The 22,953-nt window shown below is 32.5% G+C and overlaps 1 protein-coding gene across 1 annotated transcript in view; it reads left to right on the top strand.

Annotated features, from left to right (window-relative positions):
- The first annotated feature begins 10,393 nt into the window (after positions 1-10,393).
- The window catches only part of LOC139808979 (A-type potassium channel modulatory protein KCNIP1), a 121,987-nt gene continuing 109,427 nt past the window's right edge, over positions 10,394-22,953 (top strand). The window contains exons 1-3 of the mRNA XM_071771547.1: positions 10,394-10,615; positions 11,385-11,492; positions 11,566-11,631. Of these exons, the coding sequence (XP_071627648.1) occupies positions 11,402-11,492; positions 11,566-11,631 (157 nt within the window). The 5' untranslated portion in view covers positions 10,394-10,615; positions 11,385-11,401. The remainder of the gene's footprint in view (positions 10,616-11,384; positions 11,493-11,565; positions 11,632-22,953) is intronic.

Genomic DNA, 22,953 nt, shown 5'->3' with positions numbered 1-22,953 from the left:
TAAAGTAATTAACATATAACATGTGGAAGAGAGAAATACAGAGATAAACGTAATATATTTAATATTATAATTATGTACCTATATTATATTTATCTTGAAATATAAACGTTTTTGTATAAATATTTTATAAACAATATAAATTTAAAATAATAATATTAAATTCTTATATTTAGGGCTAATTTTATGCATAATAAATTTTTCAAGAAATCTAAATTAAAGCTAAATGTATGAGTTTATTATTTTCGTTTCAATAACTTTTGCTAAAATAACGTTTTTATTTGCGACATAATGACTAACCGCCATACTTTTCAAGCCCACTCATGCGATTCTAATAACTATCACAAAGAACGAATGGCACCAAAATGGCGGCTGAGGTAAGCCACCGTTTATGATTAACATGGCGGACTAGCCTGACAGGTTTGCGTGGTGGAATCTATGTAATCTGGTAGGGTTTTCGCCGAGAACCAGACGCCTTTCTGGTTCGATACGGAAACATTCGATGTCTGGGACCGCAACATCTTGAAACGCACGCACAACGGAGTCTGAGAAAGAAAGTACCGACTACCGGTAGGGTCGATGTCCGGCGAAGGCCGCTAACGACGCCTAATCTTTTCCAAGAAGCTGTCACAACTCGCCGCTCTTCTGGTATCGGGCTGCGTTCACGATCAACCGTGAACTTTTCGATACAATTACTCATTATACCCAATAAAAACTTAAAACACAGATGGATCAATATTGTTTCTATCAACAACAGTATCAATTTTTTCAATATTTCGTTCTTTTAAAATGAGGTTTTTTTTTCAAGTGAATTTTACTCGAGTCCGTACATGGTATTCATTCGTGAATCTTCTAGTTTCAATTACCTGGTGTGCCAAGGAAAAATTTAGGCTTTGAAGGAGATAAATGTATTCTTGAATGTTACGTCTATTGTGTGTCAGGTGGCATTGTATACAAAAAAAGTGTGCAATTTATCTTAACAAGAGACATCAAAGAAATCTTTCTTCTGGTTTCTGACTTTGTTTCTTTTCTATCTCTTGAAAAAATGTTCAGTAGATTTTAAAAGTGTTCAAAATTTATTATAAGATCCTAATCATTCCCATAAATAGCAAGATTGGTGAAATTTAGTAATTATTTTCTTATTTGCCGCAAAGCAATTGCTGTTTTTAGAAAAAATTAATGATAATTATAAATATGACATTTTCGGAATACAATTATGTAATGTATTTTGAAAGTAAGATCTATGTCGCGACGCATATATTAAACGTGATAGGTTGTTACGTCTATCATGTTCAAACGGAGGCGTTAACGACGCGCTATCTGCGTCGCCTAGTTAATTAGACGAATTAATTAGCATTGACAAGTAGCATAATTAATATGCACAAGCGAGGTGTCTTCCTCCGGATGTTGATGCGCTGTCAAAGATGTTGTGATTTTCGGCATCGCCCAATACGCCACACCTTCCTCGACCACCTACGGTGACACGTTGAATTAATGAAACATCAAATATCTTATGAAACACGATATTAAGCGTTTAAGGCACCGCCATTCATTGACCTAATCAACTGAATCATTGTTCTTTCTTTAGCGGATCTCCCATTCAGTTCTTGAAACTGTATCGCCATTGCGAGGTAGTAGAAGGATATTTATGCAACACGTAAGACTCCGCCGTCTGATGCCACAGACATATATTGTATTCATGATTCAAGACGGTGCTCAATGACATTCCATTCTATTCATTCAGCGTTTTACAATAATTCACTGTCTCACTTTGTTTGATTTTTATCCGGTGTAGATTTTTTGATGAAATTAAAATATTCATATCACTTTTTAAATTATTAGTACGAATTATTCTAAAAAATAATAACGTAAAGATGAGATACTTTAGTAATTTAAGAAATAATATAAATATTTTAATTTTATCAAAAAGTCTACACTGGATAAAAATCAAACAAACATATATAATGTGCGAACGTAATTAATAAAAAAGTCTAGATTATTTATAAGATAAAATTATATCATACTCTTTATAATCATCTTATCATATTCTTGAAAATCTTGCATGAATTGTGTTTATTACACATATTCCTTAATTTGATTTTCGATTATATCGAATATCTTTACATTAGATTCTCAGGCGTGGACACGCGACATTAAATCACGTCACTGGAATGAGCACTTACCTTGTGTGAATCCCGACGATCGTTTCCGACAGGAAGTCTGGCCAAAGAGGAAGCCCTGGACTGCGTCAGCAGACCGCTCTCTGCCGTACACCTTTCCATGCCAACTCGTGCTGTTTCAACTATACACTCATACCTTTTGCATTTGCTCGCACGAGTTCGCCGACAAAGAAACCGTCGGCATGGAACTCGCGCTGCATTTTTGATCACGCTCGGCCATACTTCTCGCCCACACCGCCTCGCCCGTGTCGTTTACTGTCATTTATGATTCATTTGCAGTTTAATTAACGCAAATAACAAATTCAATGGACAAATTTATATTAATAACTTTCCGTGCTTTTCTCAACGTGACCATATAGCAGCTATAAAACAAGTTTAATTAGTGTTATCAATCTTAAGATACGTTATATTAAATTGTGAAAAAAGTTTCTCTGTTTGAGGTAAGGTATTTTTTTTATGGATCCCAGTAAAATTGCAAGTTTCCGTAGAATTGGCGTCACGACATAAAGGGTAACGAGCCATATATACGTACGCTCTTTCACGCTCTTAAAGGATTCCGTGCAAAGTCGGAATAGCCACGCGATTCGCGATCGGCGAATACCGCCACACCCTTCCGTGCCGCTTCCGCCCTTCGTTGAGAAATGTTTGCAACAAATTGGAATCTCCCTTGCCCTTCCTTCCAGTAATTGGCAAGCGATGCGCTGGGCGTTTTTCTCGGTCCGGCCCCGATCCATAATTACGACTGAATGACGAACAAACACGCCGTATACACGCATAGATGGAAGTCAAACCATTCTAACATTAAAACGATCAGCCGACATTCTAAACATATTACTTCTTTTCTATTGGCACTATGTGAAGTTACAAATAATTGAAGAGCTTGTTTCCAAAACCAGTTTTGCTTGCCCCTGCAATTTATCGCTGTCACACTACTGAAACTCGTTGGTCGATACTCGTGTAGTAAGGGCATCATTATTTAATTTATTTTACGTATTGTTTCAAATTATTTTTATTCACAAATAATAACACAATATTTCTATTTAGTTGGATACAAAATAATAATTATAAAATAATCTCTAATCTATATTGATGATCGAATGTGCGTCCATATTATCAAAAGTTTTCAAAAAGTTTTATTTAGTCTCTTAATAAAGTAACTTAATAAAGCAACTTACGCGCTATATTTTTTAATAAAAATTCGAAAAATTTTTTATATCAAATCATGTAATCTTTTTTTTTTACCTTTTATCGAATTTTTTTCTATACGTTTTAATGCTGCGTATGATCGACTTGGTTTTCACTTTCCGGCGCCAACGAGTCTATTACCGTATATTATGAACATTTATATGCATATACATTCCACATGTTCCGTGACAGTCTATTTGCGGTACAGACATATTGCGAGACGTGCACAAAGAAATTATACGGAGACAGAGAACAGTAACTGGGCGATGAAAAAAATGCTAACCGGAAGTTGGCGCTTGCCGTTGCGCCCTGTCATCTCGTGGCTCGTAAAAGCTGCTCCTTCCTCACCTCTTTCCTCTCTATTCGGCTGTTTCTTTACTCCTGGATCACCGACCGATGACAGATGGAGCGAAGGCGATCGAGCACGATCCACTCGACCGGATATAATTGCCCGACTACTGATTGACTTTTGCCGAGTGGCCTTTTGTGCAAACTCTATACCGCCTGCTTATATCCCCTCGTATCGTTGCGACCGAGTTCTCGCATTACCCTATAGCCTAGTGTAACAACCATTAATTCGAGGAATCGTTCAGGTGAACAGATTATACCGCGGTTTACATTGCATTACAAAGTAGCATACACGTTATAATTGAGTATACGAGACAGCAGACGAGAAACTTTTACAGCGATAATTGATACGTTAAATTTCACTTGAAGGTCAATATATATATATACGTAAGATTTGATAAATTTTTATCCGACAAATAACAAAAAATCTACATATCTGTTTTAACAATGTGTAGTACAAGCTGTAGCGATCGTATAAATTATACAGTCGCGAGTATCGATAATTTATACCAGTTTTATGGATTCCAAAATTAGAAACTTTCACGTTTCTAATTTGCGTTTTCCCAGCAATTTAACGCCGGCGCGGCAGTTTATTCAGATTGATCGACATATGACATTGTCCCGCAGCTAGCAATCGCAATGACAAAAACTCGATAGGCTCCAAGTAAAAAGATCACGCACGTGATCGTGTGTGCCGTGCCGTCGTGTATTATTAGCAGGTAGCTTGTTAGGCGGTCGGTTTGTGGATAATGGTAGGTATTACAACACGCGACCGTTATTAACCCCTCTATACATCTCTTTCGGCCGCGCACCGTAGCCGTAAGCCCGTCTTTATCTCGCCTTCGCGTTTATTCGCTCTCTAAAGAAACACCCCGATATACTGGCACAGACAAAACATAAATCATTATTCATAATAAGCTCTCGCGACAAAAAACCTGTACCGACAGATCTTAGCTACGCTAAATAATCGCGGTCGTAGTTCTCACTCCACCGGACGTCTCTCCCTCTCCGGTTCTTTGGAAGGTCTCTCGAGATGATCATTCCGCAATTAAAGGATGCCGCTCTGTGGGGATTCGGATGATTTCTCTTCAACTTATCTTCGAATCCTCGTAAAAAGCACGCCCACTTTATAGAAATATTTAGAGGGAAAAAGAACAATATCGAATATATTTGGGAGAACAGTTATACACGACCTAATATATCGTTCATTTACTTGGTGTGATTCAATATTTACAGCAATAATCTCTTTAGGGGAAATTACATTTACAAATTTTAACAATTAAAACTTACAATTAGAATTAGATTGTTATATTTGACGTGAAATGATACTAAACTCACAATCAGTCTTTATCGAAATAAAAATATGATACGCAATTATTTGAGTTCTTATAACAATTTGTCGATTTGATAAAGATACTTCCTTTATCGTCGATATGGCTTCAAATATTTTTTTGCGGCATTCTCGTTTTTTGGGAAAGCCCGTAGAGCCCGCGGTAGAAAGGATTTCGTCCGTGCGATAGGCGGTTAAGCATGGTGAAGAACACGTCTTCATTTTAGCGGTCAGGAGGTGCCGGTGACATTCCAGGGATCTGCAACGCGGACCGAGAGCGGAAAGGACGCGACCCCGTCCCCGGCGGCCGCGATGGCACGAGGGGATCGACGTCCTGGAGGGCGTCGCCGTCCTCGCCGTCCTCTCGTCGTCCACGTCGTGTGGGTCCAAGCGTTCCGGACATAGCACCGCGTCCCCGCGATCATCGGGGTTTTGCTGCTGCGCGACCCGAGTTTTTCGTGCGGCTCTTCTCTGGCGGTAACTCGAGGCCAGGCAAGTCAGGAGTGCATTACACGCAATTAGACGCCAGGGTGGCCCCAAGGTATGTCCGACAAACGGGCCCTCCTCCTCACTTCCCCCTACTACATTGCGCCGCACCGTTTTCCTTCTCGTTTCTCTCTTCGTCGCTTCCATGCTATACGCAGTTCACCCCACGCTCGTTTCCCTTCGGTGACTCTTATCGGGGGCCATCTTTCCTTTTTGTATTATGATACCTCGAGGGTATGTCTCGAGAGTTCGATTCCACACACAGATTCTTACTTCTTCATCGAGCTAAACATTGTTACGATGTGACTCTCGTAATATAGCTCGTAATATAGAAAATTGTTATTAACCTGGCGGGATAAGCAATATGTTAGTGATTTGTTTTTTTAAGTGGTGTGATTATAACCAGATCACGAATTGAAGCGCAATCATTACTACTATTGTTAATTATTAAGATTGAGCAATGGATCGGTTGAAGGATGGATAAAGGAAACAAGAGCTATTATGTTTTATTAATGTTTAAAAAATTAATACAGAAAAAAACAAACATTTAATAATTTTATACTATAGATTTCTGTTAATTTTATATCATGAATAGCACAATCTATTTTCTGTATACATATTTTTACATCGTTAATATGGATCTTTAATCTTATAATAACACTGGATCTTATAATAAAAGATATACGTTTAAAGGACGTTAATTATTTCAAGATTCGTTATTAATAGGTTAAAGATTCTAAGAAGAGATATCAGCTCTATATTTTTGTATTAAATTGTAAACTTTGCTGCAATTGTAACATCCGTTATTAAATTAAATGCTAGGTATTCAATAGCTCTAATGCGATAGCTCTTAACGAGACAAATACGGGTGTGGTATGCGTGTCGGTCACTTCTGCGTCTGCAAAAATGAGCGTCTAATTAAATTCGTCTGTGTGCGAACACGTGTTTCACGCTCTTACAAATAGTCAATGGAGGCTGCGACTATCGTCGAACCGCATGGCGCACCGTTTGCTGTCGTCGCGTAAGAGTGAGATACGAATAACTATGTTGAAGGGGAAGAAGAAGAAGAGAATGAATGGAGAGAGAGGGTAGCGAAGGAAAAGACTTACGTACGTAAGAAGCGGTGGCACCGTTTAACACGGGATGCACTGGCGCGTTTTAAGTGTAATTACCATTGGCGTAATTAATTTAGCTAAAGAGCCGGCATTAATTTACTGCGCGTGTTTGATTTTTCTCCCCTTCGGATGCTCTTCTTTTCTTCGACTGCGCTTGAAGTGTGGTTGCACACGTCAAGTTTTCTTCTTCCGGAACTCGCGTCTCTATATTTTTTGTATTTCTTTCGTTTTAGTGCTACCTCGACTAGTTATGTTCAAGTGCAGCAGATAGATTAAAAAAAAAAAATTATTAGATTTAGAATATAATTGAAAAGTGCATTGTGTTGTTTTGTTAATGTGTTCTTGTTAAACGATATGTAATATTGTAAATTGTAGAATACAGAATAATTACATATAAATAATGCATTAAAAATACAAATTGCATCATTCAATAATTGCATTGACCGATAATTTGTTTCGCAATTTGATTTCTACAGTTGGGTTGATAATCGAGGTCGGGATAACCGAAATCTTCGTTATTAAACGCGTGTATACACTTTACACGCGTTGGTAGAAATTGAGGCAATTTTTGCAGACCGCACAGCATGCGATACACCGACAAAAAAAACAAACGTATTTGAATGGTGCGAAATTACGATCCAAACACGAGACCGTGAAACACATGACGTTTCACAGCGTGTCAGTCTATTGACAACAAATATATTGATGAAAACTCACCTTCTGTTGGCATTTTTTACCTATCTCTGCGTGAAAATAATTTAGGAATTAGCAAAAAAATTTACATTACTAAATTTAAGTATCTATATTATCTTTTTCACTAGTATGACAAGTAATAATAAAAGGACAATGGGTAAAATAGGCCGAATTTTTGGCCTAAAAAGTGTAACACAAATTATATATGGACGTAGTTCTGCAATGCGGAACCAACTCCAAAACCTTACTTTTCCGCTAGAATAAATTTCGAAATATTATAAATAAAATTCTGTGCCAACGTTGTCTCAAATATAATGATCAAACTACAATCTTTCTCAAATACAATTCTATTTGTTCTGTGCGTTTTTAGATAATCTCCTGTCCTCCTGTTTATGATCACTGCAATGCAAAACAAAAATCACGAAAATAGCGCTTGGTTTTTTATTGCATAACTACATCCATATGTATACTCTTGCGTATTTTAGGTCGGTGAATACGATGGTGAAACGATGATTTTATTTTATCATGTTATGACTAATTTAATTTCATTTTTACTTATTTATATTCTTCTACTCACGTCTCAACATTTATTTATTTTACTTGTCAGCTTCGTGTTGTTTTAAACGTTCCGACAGTTAAATGATAATAAATTACATTTTATTTAATTTATTACTACTTGATCTCGTTTATTGTCTTACGAGTTTTCTAATTGTTTTGCAAATACGAGCTTGACCTTTGTTTATTATTTTAATTAACTATCTAGATCTTTGGATACCTAGTGATTTTTATTGTTTGCCAAAGAGCATCACATTTCTTGTAACGAGTTGGAAACTTGTCATAAAAAGTTCTTTACTTGCAGGCATTTATGATCTTCAGTTAATTTGCCTACAGGTATATATGAAAAATACAACTTTCTAAAGCTCTGTAATACCTAACACAATTTTAAAAAGAAAGTAGTCGTTTTGATATCCGTAGAAAATCTGTGAAAAGAATGAAAAGATGTTTCACAATTCAGGTTGTGTCCTTCAACGAAAAAGCCGTTTCGAATGAAAAATTAGGTAAAATAAATTGAAAATATTCTCAGCAATATATTTTTCAATACAACGAGAAACTTTGCTTGCTAGCGCTGCATAGTTTCGAAAAAGTGAAAAGGACATTTTCTCCGAGACGACCGAGACGATGGTGATGATAATAACGACGTATCTTAATGCAAAATATTTAATATTTTGGATTTTATATCGCAATATTTCCGTTCGTAGGACATGTAGACGAAAAATAAAAACACTTTTATTATATAATTCAAACCTAAGCTATTGATTAAGCCTCAGAACTTGATCGGTCTAGCCATTATTGAGATGCAAAAATTATTTTTTTTAGAAAATTTTATTTTATTACATTATTCCTTCAAATTCTACTTTTTTCCATATCGTAGCTACATATTTTATCTTGTTACTTTCTAACATTAAATTCTCTTTGTTATTCTCCTTTTGTTCCAACGCTATTTAATTTATCAGATGTTATTTTTTGTAGTCTCAACCTGTGCATATATTCTTTTTTATAATTCTGCTCACGTTCTTTTCCATGCTTTATTTATTTTATGTTCTGTTTATTTTTCTGTTTTACGTTCTGTTCATTTCATGTTCCGAATATCACGTTTTTATTACAGGTACGCATAATAGCGGGCAGCTTTGCTGACGCTTTATCTTTTGCTCGTATACCTTTTTCTTTTATGTTCTTTGTAATTACCCTATGTAATTGTTCTATTAAAAACCAATCTTGTAACAAAGATATTTATAAAGAACGTTCGCCAATCTTGCTTTTGAATAGAATCTGCAATCTTATTTTCTTTTTCTTTTTTTTCTGCTTGAAAAAGAATATTCCTGTAGTAATGTTTGCTTAAGAAAAAAGTATATGTGAATACTATTTGACCTAGTTTATATACATATAGTTTTTTCTTAAAAAAATCTAACCATTAATAACAACGTGTGTTTCGAACGTAATCGACAAAAGACACGATAAAGAACATAATCGACACTATGCGTTTAAAGGGCGCGATCGCAGAGTCCATTGGCACTGGTTGGTGGTCCAATTAGTGCAGCATCCGAACGTACGCGGGGTGGCGGAGCAATTGTCGCAGTTGAGCCGCCATATAAATTTCTCAGTACGAGCCGGTACGACCGTCGGTAGGCCGGTCGACTGGGCTAACTGTGCACACACAGTGAACTTTCTTGCGTGGTCGCCCGGTGCTCACCGCCGCCGGCCGGCGCGGTCGCTAAAGGATATTAAACGCCTTCCTTGTAGGCTGACCGATGATTGCACCGACGACAGTTACTATCTGGAAACTGCCGCCTCGTGCAAAACGGCAGGGACACAGAACGGCTATACAGTTAAACGTCGCCTAGCAACAAGGTTGCCTTTAGAGCGACGTTGAACGTCCGCGACGCACCCCATGTTCTCACGTCTTTGTTACCTACTTAAATGATAGCGCTGATAGTACTTACGAGCGTGAATGCCTACTGAAAAAAATTTACCAGTGATACAGCTAATTGAGTCTTTGAGACAACAAATTCTAACTAATGATTTGAAGCACATAACTGCATTATTTATGTGGATATAAATTTTTTTATCAAATATTTGTGTCATTGCTTTCGCGCATTACGCGCTTAACATACATATGCTACAGGATTATTTCTGTCGCAAACATTTAAAAATCAAGAACTTAATTTATAGTTGTATGTGCGTCATATAATGGCATTGAATGGCAGTTTCATAACTACGCTTTATTTCTAAAGAATGGAAACAGTAGTAAGATCTGTCAAGGTAAGAATTTACTTGGCAACGCGCGATGAATGGCTATGTATAGAAAATAATTTCGTACCTGGTATATGTATCTCTGATATCAGATATTACTTGCTGTGTGAGTCTTTTATTGTAATAAAATACAAATGTATAACTACTATTTACATATAATTTGATTTCATCATTTAATCAAGAGAAACGTAGGAAAGAATAGTACTCTGACCTCTTCTGAACAGAAAAAAAATGTATATTCGTGTAGGAGTATCTGGCCTTTGGCCAAAGATCGCTCTTCTCGGCTACTTGGCTAGTCGTTTCGAACTGATTCGCTGAATAGCGTTTAGTTATCCTACAACCACCTAGTATCGCGAAAAGTTACTGTAGTTTGACTTTGATGTGAGTGTGTTTTGCGATAGGTGACAACGATTCGCGCGTACGGTACTGAGCTGCTATTTGATCCACTGATTTTACAATCACGACATTCGGTATGTAAATGTGACGTTTCTATTAAAAATAGAGATTTTATCTTGATTTGTGAGCACTAAACAATATGCAATGTACACTGGCGTACTGCGTATTTACATATCAGTTTGGAATTTAACAAATATAACAGTTCCCCGTAATATTAAACTATATCGCGATATTGGAAATCTCTAAAAATTCGTAATACTTGATAATTTATTACTGCGAGTTTTTTCAATGATTGAATCATAATTAAGAATACATATGTTATTAATACAATCAAAAATAGATGACAAATCGATTCTTTATCAAAACTTATCGAAAAAATGGACAAAAATATTTTATAAAACTTATATGATAGTTTATTACAGCATTTCTAATATTACATGTATTCACAAAATAAGCGTTTAAAATTGCGGCATCTGTGATGCTAATGCAATGTATAAAACCTTGTGCTAAATATATTCTCTCGATTGTGATACATGGAGTGCACATAAAGAGATGAAGTATAGGCGAACAAGATAATATCAATGAAATATGAATAAATAAATATCAATAAAAAAATTTGATTATTTTCTTTATTTTTACACTAACATGTAATTTATCATTACATATACTAAGTAAGTTCTTATTGTATTAAATATCTTCTAATCTTTTAATTTTTAAAATTAGAAATTTATGTTTATTTGTAGTAAATACTAATTCACGTCGTATTAATATTTATTTATAATTAATTTATTTAAACGATTTTATTAACATATAATATATTGTTATATTGTTTGTCTTTTAAAGATACTTCTTCGTATATCATGGAAGAGGATGTTAACTCGGTAAAAAAATGTAATCATCAAAGCTGTAGAAGCAAAGAAAAGCCTCGTATAAGGAAGCTTTTCGGAAATGGTAAAGAAATATAATGTATAATAAAAATATGATGAATATTTTTTGTCATATTTTAAATATTCTATTATTGCAGTTTGGAGTGGAATAAATATAATGAGTGGTGGAAGCAATCGCAGAGAATTAGATAATAACATTCACCGTACGTATATTTTTACTTATTTGTGAAGTCGTTAACTTTTATTAATATTTTTTAAATGTGCAAAATGAAATGCTTTTATTGTATATTTAAAACAGTATAGTGCCATGCCATTTGCTAACATTTTATCAACTGTTGGCATGTAGAACATGTAATACAAGATAATTTTATTTAAATCAGTTCTTAATTCTTCCATTTATTATTAATATAATTCCATATACAGTTATTAATTAAATTATAAATATTTTAAAGAATATTTTTAAAATGTTTACAAATTCTAAATAGCGTTAAACACATTGCCAGATGTCAGCACAAATCACTTTCTCGCACTATTCAATCTTTATCAACAAATGGTAGTCAAGATTGCAATAAATGTGATAAACATTATATTTCTAATGCGAAAATGACTAAATATTTTCGAATAATATGTACTAGTAAAAGCTTTATTATAAACTCTTTTATTTTATTATAATTTATACGAAATATATCTAAAAGAAAGAGAGTATAGTTTCTAAAATCTATTCTTTAAGCATATAAATAGAAAATCTAAATTGTTATATTTATTTAAAGTTAAAAAAAAACGAATTATTATCTGGACTATAATAGAAACATAATAACATCAAACAATATTTTTTGGTGATGTCTGAATTTTATTATACTTTTGATTTACATAATTGTAATTTTCTCTCTCTCTCTCTCTCTCTTTTTCTCGTACAAGATTACGCTTAATAAAAATATTTTTAAACGATATAACATTTAATAAATGAAAATTTGTACACATTAGTTAGTACTAGTAGTATATTTATTCTAATTAAAAATAATGGAAATGTAAATACAAAAGAGGGTGTCAACAGTGGTCTTTCAAGACACGTCTAACTATGAAAATTTAACAAGATTTTCCACCAAATACATTTTAAGTATACATAATTCTTATCAATTATGTAAACTCGTTTCTGCAATATTTTAAAACAAAGTTGGTAAATATCCTAATATCAATATTACGTGAATTTATATTAATCGTTTAAATGCAGTTTTTTTAAATTAATAGTTTATAAGCGCAAAACGCTACTAATGCGACATTTATACAGATATTATATTATCAATATATAGCATAACTTTTACAAAATTTCTTAGTATATCGATTTATCTTTCTATATAACATATGCATATGAAATATTCACATATGTTCTAGATAGAACTTTGACATCAGAGTCAAGAATTTCTCTTGGTTGAAGTTTGCAGTTATACTCAAACTACTTAGAGTAAACTGTTAAATTTGTTTAGGAAAATCTAATGCAAATAGATGCATAAACTGTTATTGTAATATTCATGCATAGTGTCCCAGATTAGCTCGTTTTCTTCATAATTAATATTAAAAACTATATAGTATCCAAAATCTATATGATATGCAAACTTATGATCTTTTAAAACAAAACGCTACAAATTCTTTTTGGTCTACACTTTACATATTGTAACAGTATCAAGTGGAATTGTATAAATTCTTAAAATGCTAAATTTAGTACTTGGTGAATTTTACAGCAAGAAATGTAAAGTACAGATATAATAAATGAAGATGAAACTGTCAAGTCTCTAATGTACGATATGACAAGAAAATGCAAATTTTTGTAGATATTTTTCTTATAATATTATACGCGAGAAAAACAGGTGTAAGGAGAGAGAAAAAGGTTCAGACTATATCTTACACATTAATAATAACGTTGCAAAATATATAAACACGAGTATTCTACTACGACTAATAATGATTGTCTGACACAATCCTGACAAATAATAATTATCGCAATGCAACGTTTGTTTTATTATTCTCACATTTGTCTCTCATCAATCTTGAAAATATCTAATGTATTTTTATTTATATGATGCAAATACAGTTCAATAATTTATATATATATATATATATAAAAGCTCTATTAGTAAAAGGATTTATTATTAAATTTTGTGGTTAACATTTGTTAGTTTTACGTTTTTCATCAGAAAATTTTATTATGTATTTTTTGCTGTATATAATTTATAATTACCCAGAGAAACTGAGAATTTTGAAAGTATTTTCTTAATTATTTAAACGTTATAACCTGCTGGCGCAGCTTTAAAGACTTCAAAGTAAAGCTAAATTTTTTTCCTTTATGCAGGGTGAAGTTTTGCTTGAAACGTATTACAGTGGTTTTTTACAATTATTTATCTCTTTAAGAGAATTATATCAAGTAATATATTCACAACTCTTGTTGAGCTTTACGAATAATAACGTGCAAGGTAAAACTGTCCCCTAATTTGCGTGCCAGATTCGCAACAGACTGTGCCCGAATTTATTCCTAGAATTTATTATGTTGTCTTTTGGATTGCTCTTATTTGTTTTAAAAAATGTTTCTTATAATTTATAAATAGATGTGAATATTTTTCCTTTCACACAACTTCGAATATTGAATCTTGTCGATATTAAATATGATATCAAAAATATGATTTTCCTAAATTAATTCTCATAAGCAAATTTTTTATCTTTAATCACTTTTTTCTCGTTCTCGTTATATTTTACTTTTACATTTTTATCATTTCTGTTATCTCAATAATTGTACTTAGCTATAACATACAATAGTTATTTACAACATTATGCTCGTTTATTATCTTCAAGTTTTTCGAAAGAAATAAGATCGCGTTAGAATATTTTATAGCTTTCTCAGCTTTTCTTAACTTCTCCCTTCTCTCTTGATATTTTTTCCTTGTCCTAAGACGTCTGAATCACCAGCGAATAGAGGCGTTGTACTATTTATCTCCATCCTGACGCTCTCCTTATCTAACCGAAACGACTTCCACGTCTCGCCATTAATTCTTGCCGGGAGCCACAATTAACTTCGCCTCTGGAGCAAAAATAAAAAAAAATCGTGTTGATCCTTAACTGTCTATAGTCATGCTTTCCACCATCTATCTCTTATCATTTTAGCTAGTGTATAATCATAAATAATATACAAAACACCATCTGAGAAATTACAAGGTACAAACTCTTTATGGAATGTTTACAGTCTCTGAAAGATATTTTACATTTCATAATTTTATATCGATAATTGGATGTGAATTTGAATATGCAAAATACAATTTTACTGCACATAATTTTTACATTTTTTCACATTGTTGGCATTATTATTTAGGAATTATATTTGCCAGTTTAAAAAATTCCAATCTAACGTAAATCTATAAGAACAAATAAATGCGCAAGATGTGGTTAATATATCTATATATATATATATATATATATATATATATATATATATATAGATTATATCAATATATAATATAATTATAATATAATCAATATATAAATTCCAAAGCATTTGAAGAAGTCAGCTTTGATTACGATAATGCTAAATTTAATTAAAGTAAACAATAATAGCGAGAGTAGGACGATATTTAACGTTTCCGCTTAAGGATGTTCAAAATATCTCATATCAATCCTATTTAGATCAATTAAGTGCTGTAAATAAGCAACAATCATGTTACATATTCAGGGTAGATTATTTCATTCAAAGTTGCTTTTACGCTACAATTGTTGGAACATGTAAACATATCGTAATCATGTAAATCCACAGTCATTTATGCACTAAATGCAAATTAAGTTATGAAGAGCACCTGTTATTTGAAGAGTTCTTGTAGGCTGAAGCACAACCGTGCATAACATACCTATATTTGAGTAAATGAGCATTTTCCTGATATGTTTAAGTAGCACTCGACACAAATGTGCATGCGATAAAGTGTGTTTGAAAGTACATAAGTACATAGTTTTAATAGTAAAAAAATTATAAAATATATTGCCGAAGGATATAAAGATAAAATCTTTTATTATAAATAAATTAAATTGAGACTCTTTAATTATATAAAGTAGTGACACAAAACACGCTTCAATTGTTTAATGTTTAATTATTTCATGTTCAAATAATAATTACGATTATCATATATAATAATCTATAAAAATGCTTTTAAAATATAAAAATTTAATAAACTTTTGTTTTAATAATAAACTGTCATATTATAAAATTTATTCAAAATTAACATTATGATTAACTTTTTGAATGTCAATAAATTTTTCAACTTTCTATAATCCATCAAGTACATATCGTAAGTCTAAAGTCGATATTCGACGGAAGGAAGTAAAGATTATGTTCCAAAGCCCTCCTTTTACCGTTTTATGGATTTCAATTTCTTTGCTTCGTTAGCGTCAATAATTCTGAAGGAGCGTGCTATAGTTGACAGAAGCCAAATGGAAATCGAGAGTTGCACAGGGAGATAAGCCATTTATCCGCTTTCCTCAAAGTTTAAGGAATATAATATAAACGTGTGAAAATATATTAGCACATAGATCCGTGATCCACTTTTCCTAAGTGGTTTGAAATTGAAAGGGGAAAGCTTTCGCGAAATTAAAAAAAAATATTTCTCTGAGGTCACGAACATTTATGACTACTTTCAGTACTTTCACTGACAAGTTGCGGTGGTGTAAATAGTATATAGAAAAATTTATTGGCAAAAACTTTATTACCTGCTTCGCGTAAAAAACACACCTGTATAATAGACAATACTTTGCAAAAACAATAAAGTTATAAATTTTGGCATGGATTTTTTAATTGCTAACTTTCTATAACTTATTGATTATAAATGTATTAATTTATCATGTTGCGGTAAACGCACTTTAATTCTACTTTAATTTTGATTCAAAGGAATAATATTTGGAAAGTAGAATAACATTTCGATACACCGTAAAACGATAATGCCATTTATTTGATTCTAACGTCACAAGAAAATTAAATTTTAATAATCTAAAATTCTAATAGCCTTACTATTTAGCCCCAAAATATTTTGTATCTTTACCTACTTTGAAATGTAGCTTTTTAAAGCGTTTTGGTATTATTTAATATAATTTAATCTAATGTAATAAAATGCAGTTAATTTTCAGCGAAGCACATTCAATGTTATCCAATTCTTATTGTATACACAATAATCTTAGATTGCAAAACTGTCTACAAATTCCGGATTAAACAGAGAAATACTTTGATATATTGTGATCTAAATTGGTTTTGTAATTGCTTTGCCATTGCCACAATCCAAATTTTTATTGGTAACTGGTAGTCATCGCATTAAAGCCATTGCGGTTACCGTAAATTGGGGCAGACTTGAGAGCGTATGCAGCGGTCACAGATTTTGCCACTTGGGAACTTCCGGTATCACGATGTGGCGATACAACTTGAGGCGCAGATTAAAACTGTCTCTGGAGGCTTACAACATCGATCTCCAAAATGCTTTAACTTTTGCCACTTGCACATTTCACCGTAGATTGCGTTAGATACTATGAAGCTAATGAAGCTTACGCGATATAAATGTAATATAAATTTACAATTATTGTTACCGGTACTGCTTTAAATAATATGTATACAGGGTATAATCTTAACAAAAGTATATGCTAAAAATTACATGCTAAAAATAGTTTCCCAAAAAATCATGTTTCTAAATGCATTCGTATCTTCAATCTTTTCCCAACGCGGAAGGTAGATAACGTTTCTTAACCGGGTCACCATGTTGAATCCGTTGGCTTGATACATTTTATTGTGACGAGCATATTTTTACGATGCACAACGACAAAGCTCTGCCTCTCCGTCTATTCTGTACATCCGTCGACCGTCTATAGAACCGCGTCTGGCTTTAATCGGTACTTCTATTACCTTCATCTCACGGGAGAACTTTTGCAATTAGCGCTGTGACAACTAGAGAATGTTAATTTGAGCAAGTTACCGTCCAGTTGTGATAGTGAAAACTGTCCTTTCATCCGCGACACCGGCAATATGATTACTTTTCCTTCTGTATAAGACGGTTTGCTCGCCTATCTCTCGCCGTACTTCACAGAATCGCCAGAAAATGCCTCGGAACAACCCTCGTAATTATCGGAAATCGACTTGAGAGTTGTCAAGATCCTTTTTTTACTCTTTTCTGAAATCGCGGAATTAGGCAACTCGAGATATATCCGTACCGGAGTTAAGTGGGCGAATTTCCGTAACGCCACTTTATCCCGTACCTTAGCGCCAAATGCGTTCCCGGGAGTTCCCCTTTAATCGAGGCGCGGAATTTCACTCCATATTTTTGGCGGAGCTTCGAGCGTTAACATACGCGTTGGCGGGCTCGTCGACATGATGTATTCTAAGCACGAACAAGTGGGCTACGTATCATCGATTTCTCGATGAGAATAAAATCCATGCATGTAATGGCTACGCGGCATATCGAGCGACGCACATCCCCCCGGAAATTGGCGGATGAAGCGAGTAAAATGGGTCGCACGCGCGATTTTATGGGAAATCCCGTATATAGTTATTTCTTAGCTAGACGCAGAATCGCGGTTTTGGTTTCATCACGGGTGTGCTCTCATCTCTGCCACCGCAAATTGCAACGTGCCATCTGACGCTCATGAAACGGATGGCCGTGCGATGATTTACGTCGTTTACAATGAAGCGAGATAAATGATGAGAAATGTATGAAAAATTTCTCACAGCGTTTTTACAAATCTTAAAGCATTTAGAAAATAGAAAACGAGCGAAGAGAAAGCAAAAACTTGATATAACCTGATTAAAATTAATGATTAATAAATTAATAAACATTTTTTACATAAATTCTTGAAGACGAAGACGAGCATTACATTATACTATTAAATGTATACTATATTGAATTATCGTTATTGTCATTGTATGATTAAATTATGAAAACGAAGTTATGAAACTGGTGTTTCATTTCTTAATAAGAAATATTAATGCAATGAAGTTTTTGAGAAGCAATTAAGTGACAGAAACATACATTTATAACTACGTTATTCTACTAGGTATATATCTATTAATTATTTTATTTTCTGAAATACTTTTCCTACTATTTTATATTTCGTAAAATGTGTGTATTTTTAGAAAGATATTTTGTTTTGTCGTTATTATTCTAGGTAGATTTCATCATTCATAGATAAGTCATATAATTAATATAAGTATTTTTGTTATATGATAGATATAATAAAATTCTGCATTGTGTCGCATTGCGCAAGTTTACAATACATATATGTAGTTTTTAAAATGTTTACGTTCTTTCGCATATATATAAAAATTAATATTTGCACGTTTTATTTCGAACCTCTTTTGATACCTACATAACTGGACCAATAAAATTTAATTAATAAATTTTATTAGATAATATGTCTCTATATAGGTATCTCATATTAAAAAATATTTTTTTTAATCTGTTCTGTGCGAAGTGATTCGAAAAAAGTGGATAGCGTCATGTGAAATACATTTTACAGATTTTCACGTTTGTGTAAAATGTCTCTTATCTTTATCAGATTTTACGGAAAATTGATTGTAATCTCAATATCTGATTGATAAAAAACATAAAGTTTTATAAAACGCAATAACGGTTATAACTATTTCAACGTTACAAATTGACACACACACATATCAGAAAAAATATATCCATATTTAATTTCTGTTTACTTTCTATGCACTGATTGGTTCGATACAGTAATATCACAATATTTTAACTATAGATTTTTAAACTTATATTAAAGCGTTTTAATATCTTTTTTATAGCCATACTATATACAAATATGTATACTCGTGAAGTATTTATTAATTTCTTGTTTGAAAAGTTTTGTTATAAAATGTTTACATTATATACAGCAAGATTTAGCATATTAAAAGAAATAATAATAAAATTGGAAACGTCATATGTATTTATCTGCGTATCGAGTTTTCATCATGTACTACTGAACCAATAATGTTTCTGTCATGGGGTTGCCAGAACGACTACCGACATTCTGCAGTGCATTGCAAACTGAATTGTGCACACGTCCACGTTATAGCAGTCCACGAACCAATCCAACTCAGCGTCGCGGGGAAGATAGAACCGGAAATAGACGCGGTTTCACGAGATTCTCGTTTGGCGAGTTGAAAAAAAACGAAGCTTGTGGCCAAAGGAGTGAATCACGCCATGCACTCGAGACCCAGGAAATAAAAGCGGAAATTGTAGAGTTCAGTAAAATTTAGATGAAAAACATTCGCACGTATGTGAGGCCAAATTACTAAAAAAAAAAAAAAAAAACATACGACTAATAATAACCATTTCGATTTAGAATATAATTTAGAATATAATTTTTTAATATTTTAATTTTGAATTAGTCAGAAATTGAAATTTTATTGTAGCGAAATTTTAAGTTTTGACTTTACAATTTTGTTTTATCATAAAAAATTAAAATTTTTATGCGACTTTATATCAATCTAATTGAGGGGTATAAATTGCATAAATTGCAAAGATATCGTTAATGCACTATTGCGATGAAGAAAATACAGAGTAGACATTTTTCTCAAACAAGAATAAAACTTTATTGTCGGGTGTTTTGATTGTATAAACTTACTAAATTAAAACTAAACACTTAAAACTTACTAAAATATATGTATATAGTCTTTATAATGTTCGGCATGGTTTAAATCTTGTTGTAAAAATTTAATTTATTTGATATAATATGTTTTTGTCAATATTTTTTATTTTTAATTTGATTATGGTTTTAAAGATGTTAGAATCATAAATTAGAACAAGATATTTTGAAAAGGATGCTGTAAGATGGTGGAGGTACTTTTTTATTCGACGAAACATCACGTTTTCATCATCAAGTGAAATAGAAACAGCTTTGAAATAGCAAGTTTCGTAGACTTATCTTTTAAAAGATTTGCGAAACAACTTTCAGCGTGTCATTACTGTTAAATGACGTAAATGAAAATGGCAAAAGTTTGATTTTACTTCGCAGAGTCTCATAATTAATTACTCCCTTTTCTATTCTTATGTACCCTTGCTTTTGCATTTAATCTTTAACATAACATATTAACAGATACGCTTAAATATTTAATAATTTTATATAATGTTATCTTATAAATTTAAATTGTTAAATGATTTCTAAAATGAGAATGAAAATCTTTGGTTGCGCCTATATGCGTCGAAAACGAAAATGAAATAACTGTGCCTAGTATCAGAAATAGAGTCGGATTGAACTCGTTACATGATTTCATATTTCAGTTGTCTCTCTCAAAGATATAACTACAAATCAGAAATCTTACGCACTCAGATTTTATTAATATGATATCTGTCATGATATTCTTCTGTAAATCACGAAATATTACATAAAGAATTCTTTATGTAATATTTTGCTCTTTTAAAATACTATTTAATATTTATCAACTACGAAAAATTTATGTTAGAAATGTATCTCAATCTCATTATAAACATTATATTTTACTAAAATTATAACAATGTAAGTTATTATTATACATTATAGGAACATTCTAGATATATTTATCTTTTGTGAACTTATTCGTAATTATTGAGTATATTAATTTTGTATTATTTTTGTTTCTCGCTTTTTGTATACATATATTTTTTTCTACAATTTGCTTTATTACGCATCGACACTTGAGCAGCAAATGGATGGCTGATTTCTCGTTATATCAGATAATTGAATTTCTCCTTGTTTGGTACGGCCCTTGAGAATTATCGACATAGATTCCAATAAATTACTCGATTTCAGATTCATCTATTTTTCCTCAGTTTTAATTTCCTTGTGTGGAGATTTCGCATACCGATAATAATTGGGTGTCATTTTATCGTCCATGGAAAATCGGGAAAAATGTCAAGTTAGATCGTGATATTCTTTGTTAAACACTTTTGAGTTACAATTTCTACGAAATTTAATCACAAAAGATTATATTCTGTGAATTTAATTCCAATTTTAATACTATCAATAATTTAACTACAATTTTTATATATTTGAAACATTTTATAAACTATAAATTTTTAAAAATTTTTGCAGATAATGTATAAATATAATACCACATTTTTTGAAAGTACTTGTGCAATTTATATAAAAAAAAATAAGATATATTTCTATTCATCTCAATGTAATAAAAGTACTAAAATTATGAGAATTGTTATTCACATATGCGTACTTGTCAGCAGTGTCTTTTACGATTTGTAGATTTTATCTCATGCAGTCTCTGCATGGAATTGTGGAACAAACTGGTCTTAATGCACGAAAATCTGCATTACAAACAACAGGCCATTATCACGTTTTTTACTTTACGCTGCCTTTGTTTTCCGCGTTTTTGCGTTCGCATTCAGTGCAGCTGTGTGAGCTGAAAGTAAATTGTAGTTTTTACCGCCAAATAAATATTGTTCTCGCCAACTGCAGACAGGTACGAAGATTGCATTTCAAATAATTTGATTACCAGTTGGCGCAATCGTTATCGTGGCACGCAGGTGATTCAATAAAAAATTTTATTCGCTATTATAAAGTTAAAAGACTTTTGTAAATACTTCGTGTTAACTATGCAAATCTATATCCTGGTTGCATATGGTTCTCTATTTGAATTTTTATTGTTACCATGCAAATTTTATTCGTCACTTTTATAATGAGAGACACTTTTCACATACGTACAGGTTTGTCAATAATAATAATAAACGTGTGATGTCAATAATCTATTTTTTAACTGAGGAATTTCTGGCATTACATGTCACAATTTTAGATTTATCGAGACACTTTATTATCATAGTTTGATAAATAATATTTATATGGATGTGCGGTATATAGCTCTATATTTTTCGTAAATGTGATTTGCTTAATGCATTAAAAGATTGTCTGCGCTTGTTAGATTTTCTGTATAATAGTTCATATGACATAGCTGCGAATGAATATTTGACAAAGATGACGCAACATAGAAATCTCTCGAATAAATAATAAAAGTGTCATCTAAAAAATCTCATGTATGCGCCAATTAAACTTTTCAACAAGAATGATTCATCGCGGTTTCGCAAGTTTCAACGAAAAACCATGTGTGCACACGTGCATTCGCGCGTAACATTGAGAGCTGTGTCACTGGACAATCGATATTTGCGCGTCACATCATATGCCGGATACAACGTACGCCCAGCTCTGTATTCAACGAGTTGCTTAGCCGAATCCCAGATTATACGTGAACGTGATAAGATTTCCGAGCTGCTGATTGTTCACAAAACCTTGTATGAGACCATAGGATTTTCGTTTCACCTCATCTTAGACCACTATCAAGAATATGGTTTTGATAATACAAAGGATTGTAATAGAAGCGATGCCATATCGAGATGTACATACTTTGCCAGTTTAACAATAAGTAAGAAATGCTTGTTTCCGCACTTTAAAAGCATAAAACAGATTTAATATGTATTATCTATTTTTTATTCTTCTGATTGTATTATCTTACCATACTATAAATATATCGT

This window comes from Temnothorax longispinosus, chromosome 2 (assembly GCF_030848805.1).
Source record: "Temnothorax longispinosus isolate EJ_2023e chromosome 2, Tlon_JGU_v1, whole genome shotgun sequence".
Classification (NCBI taxonomy): domain Eukaryota; kingdom Metazoa; phylum Arthropoda; class Insecta; order Hymenoptera; family Formicidae; genus Temnothorax; species Temnothorax longispinosus.
This window is presented reverse-complemented; position numbering and strand designations above follow the sequence as displayed.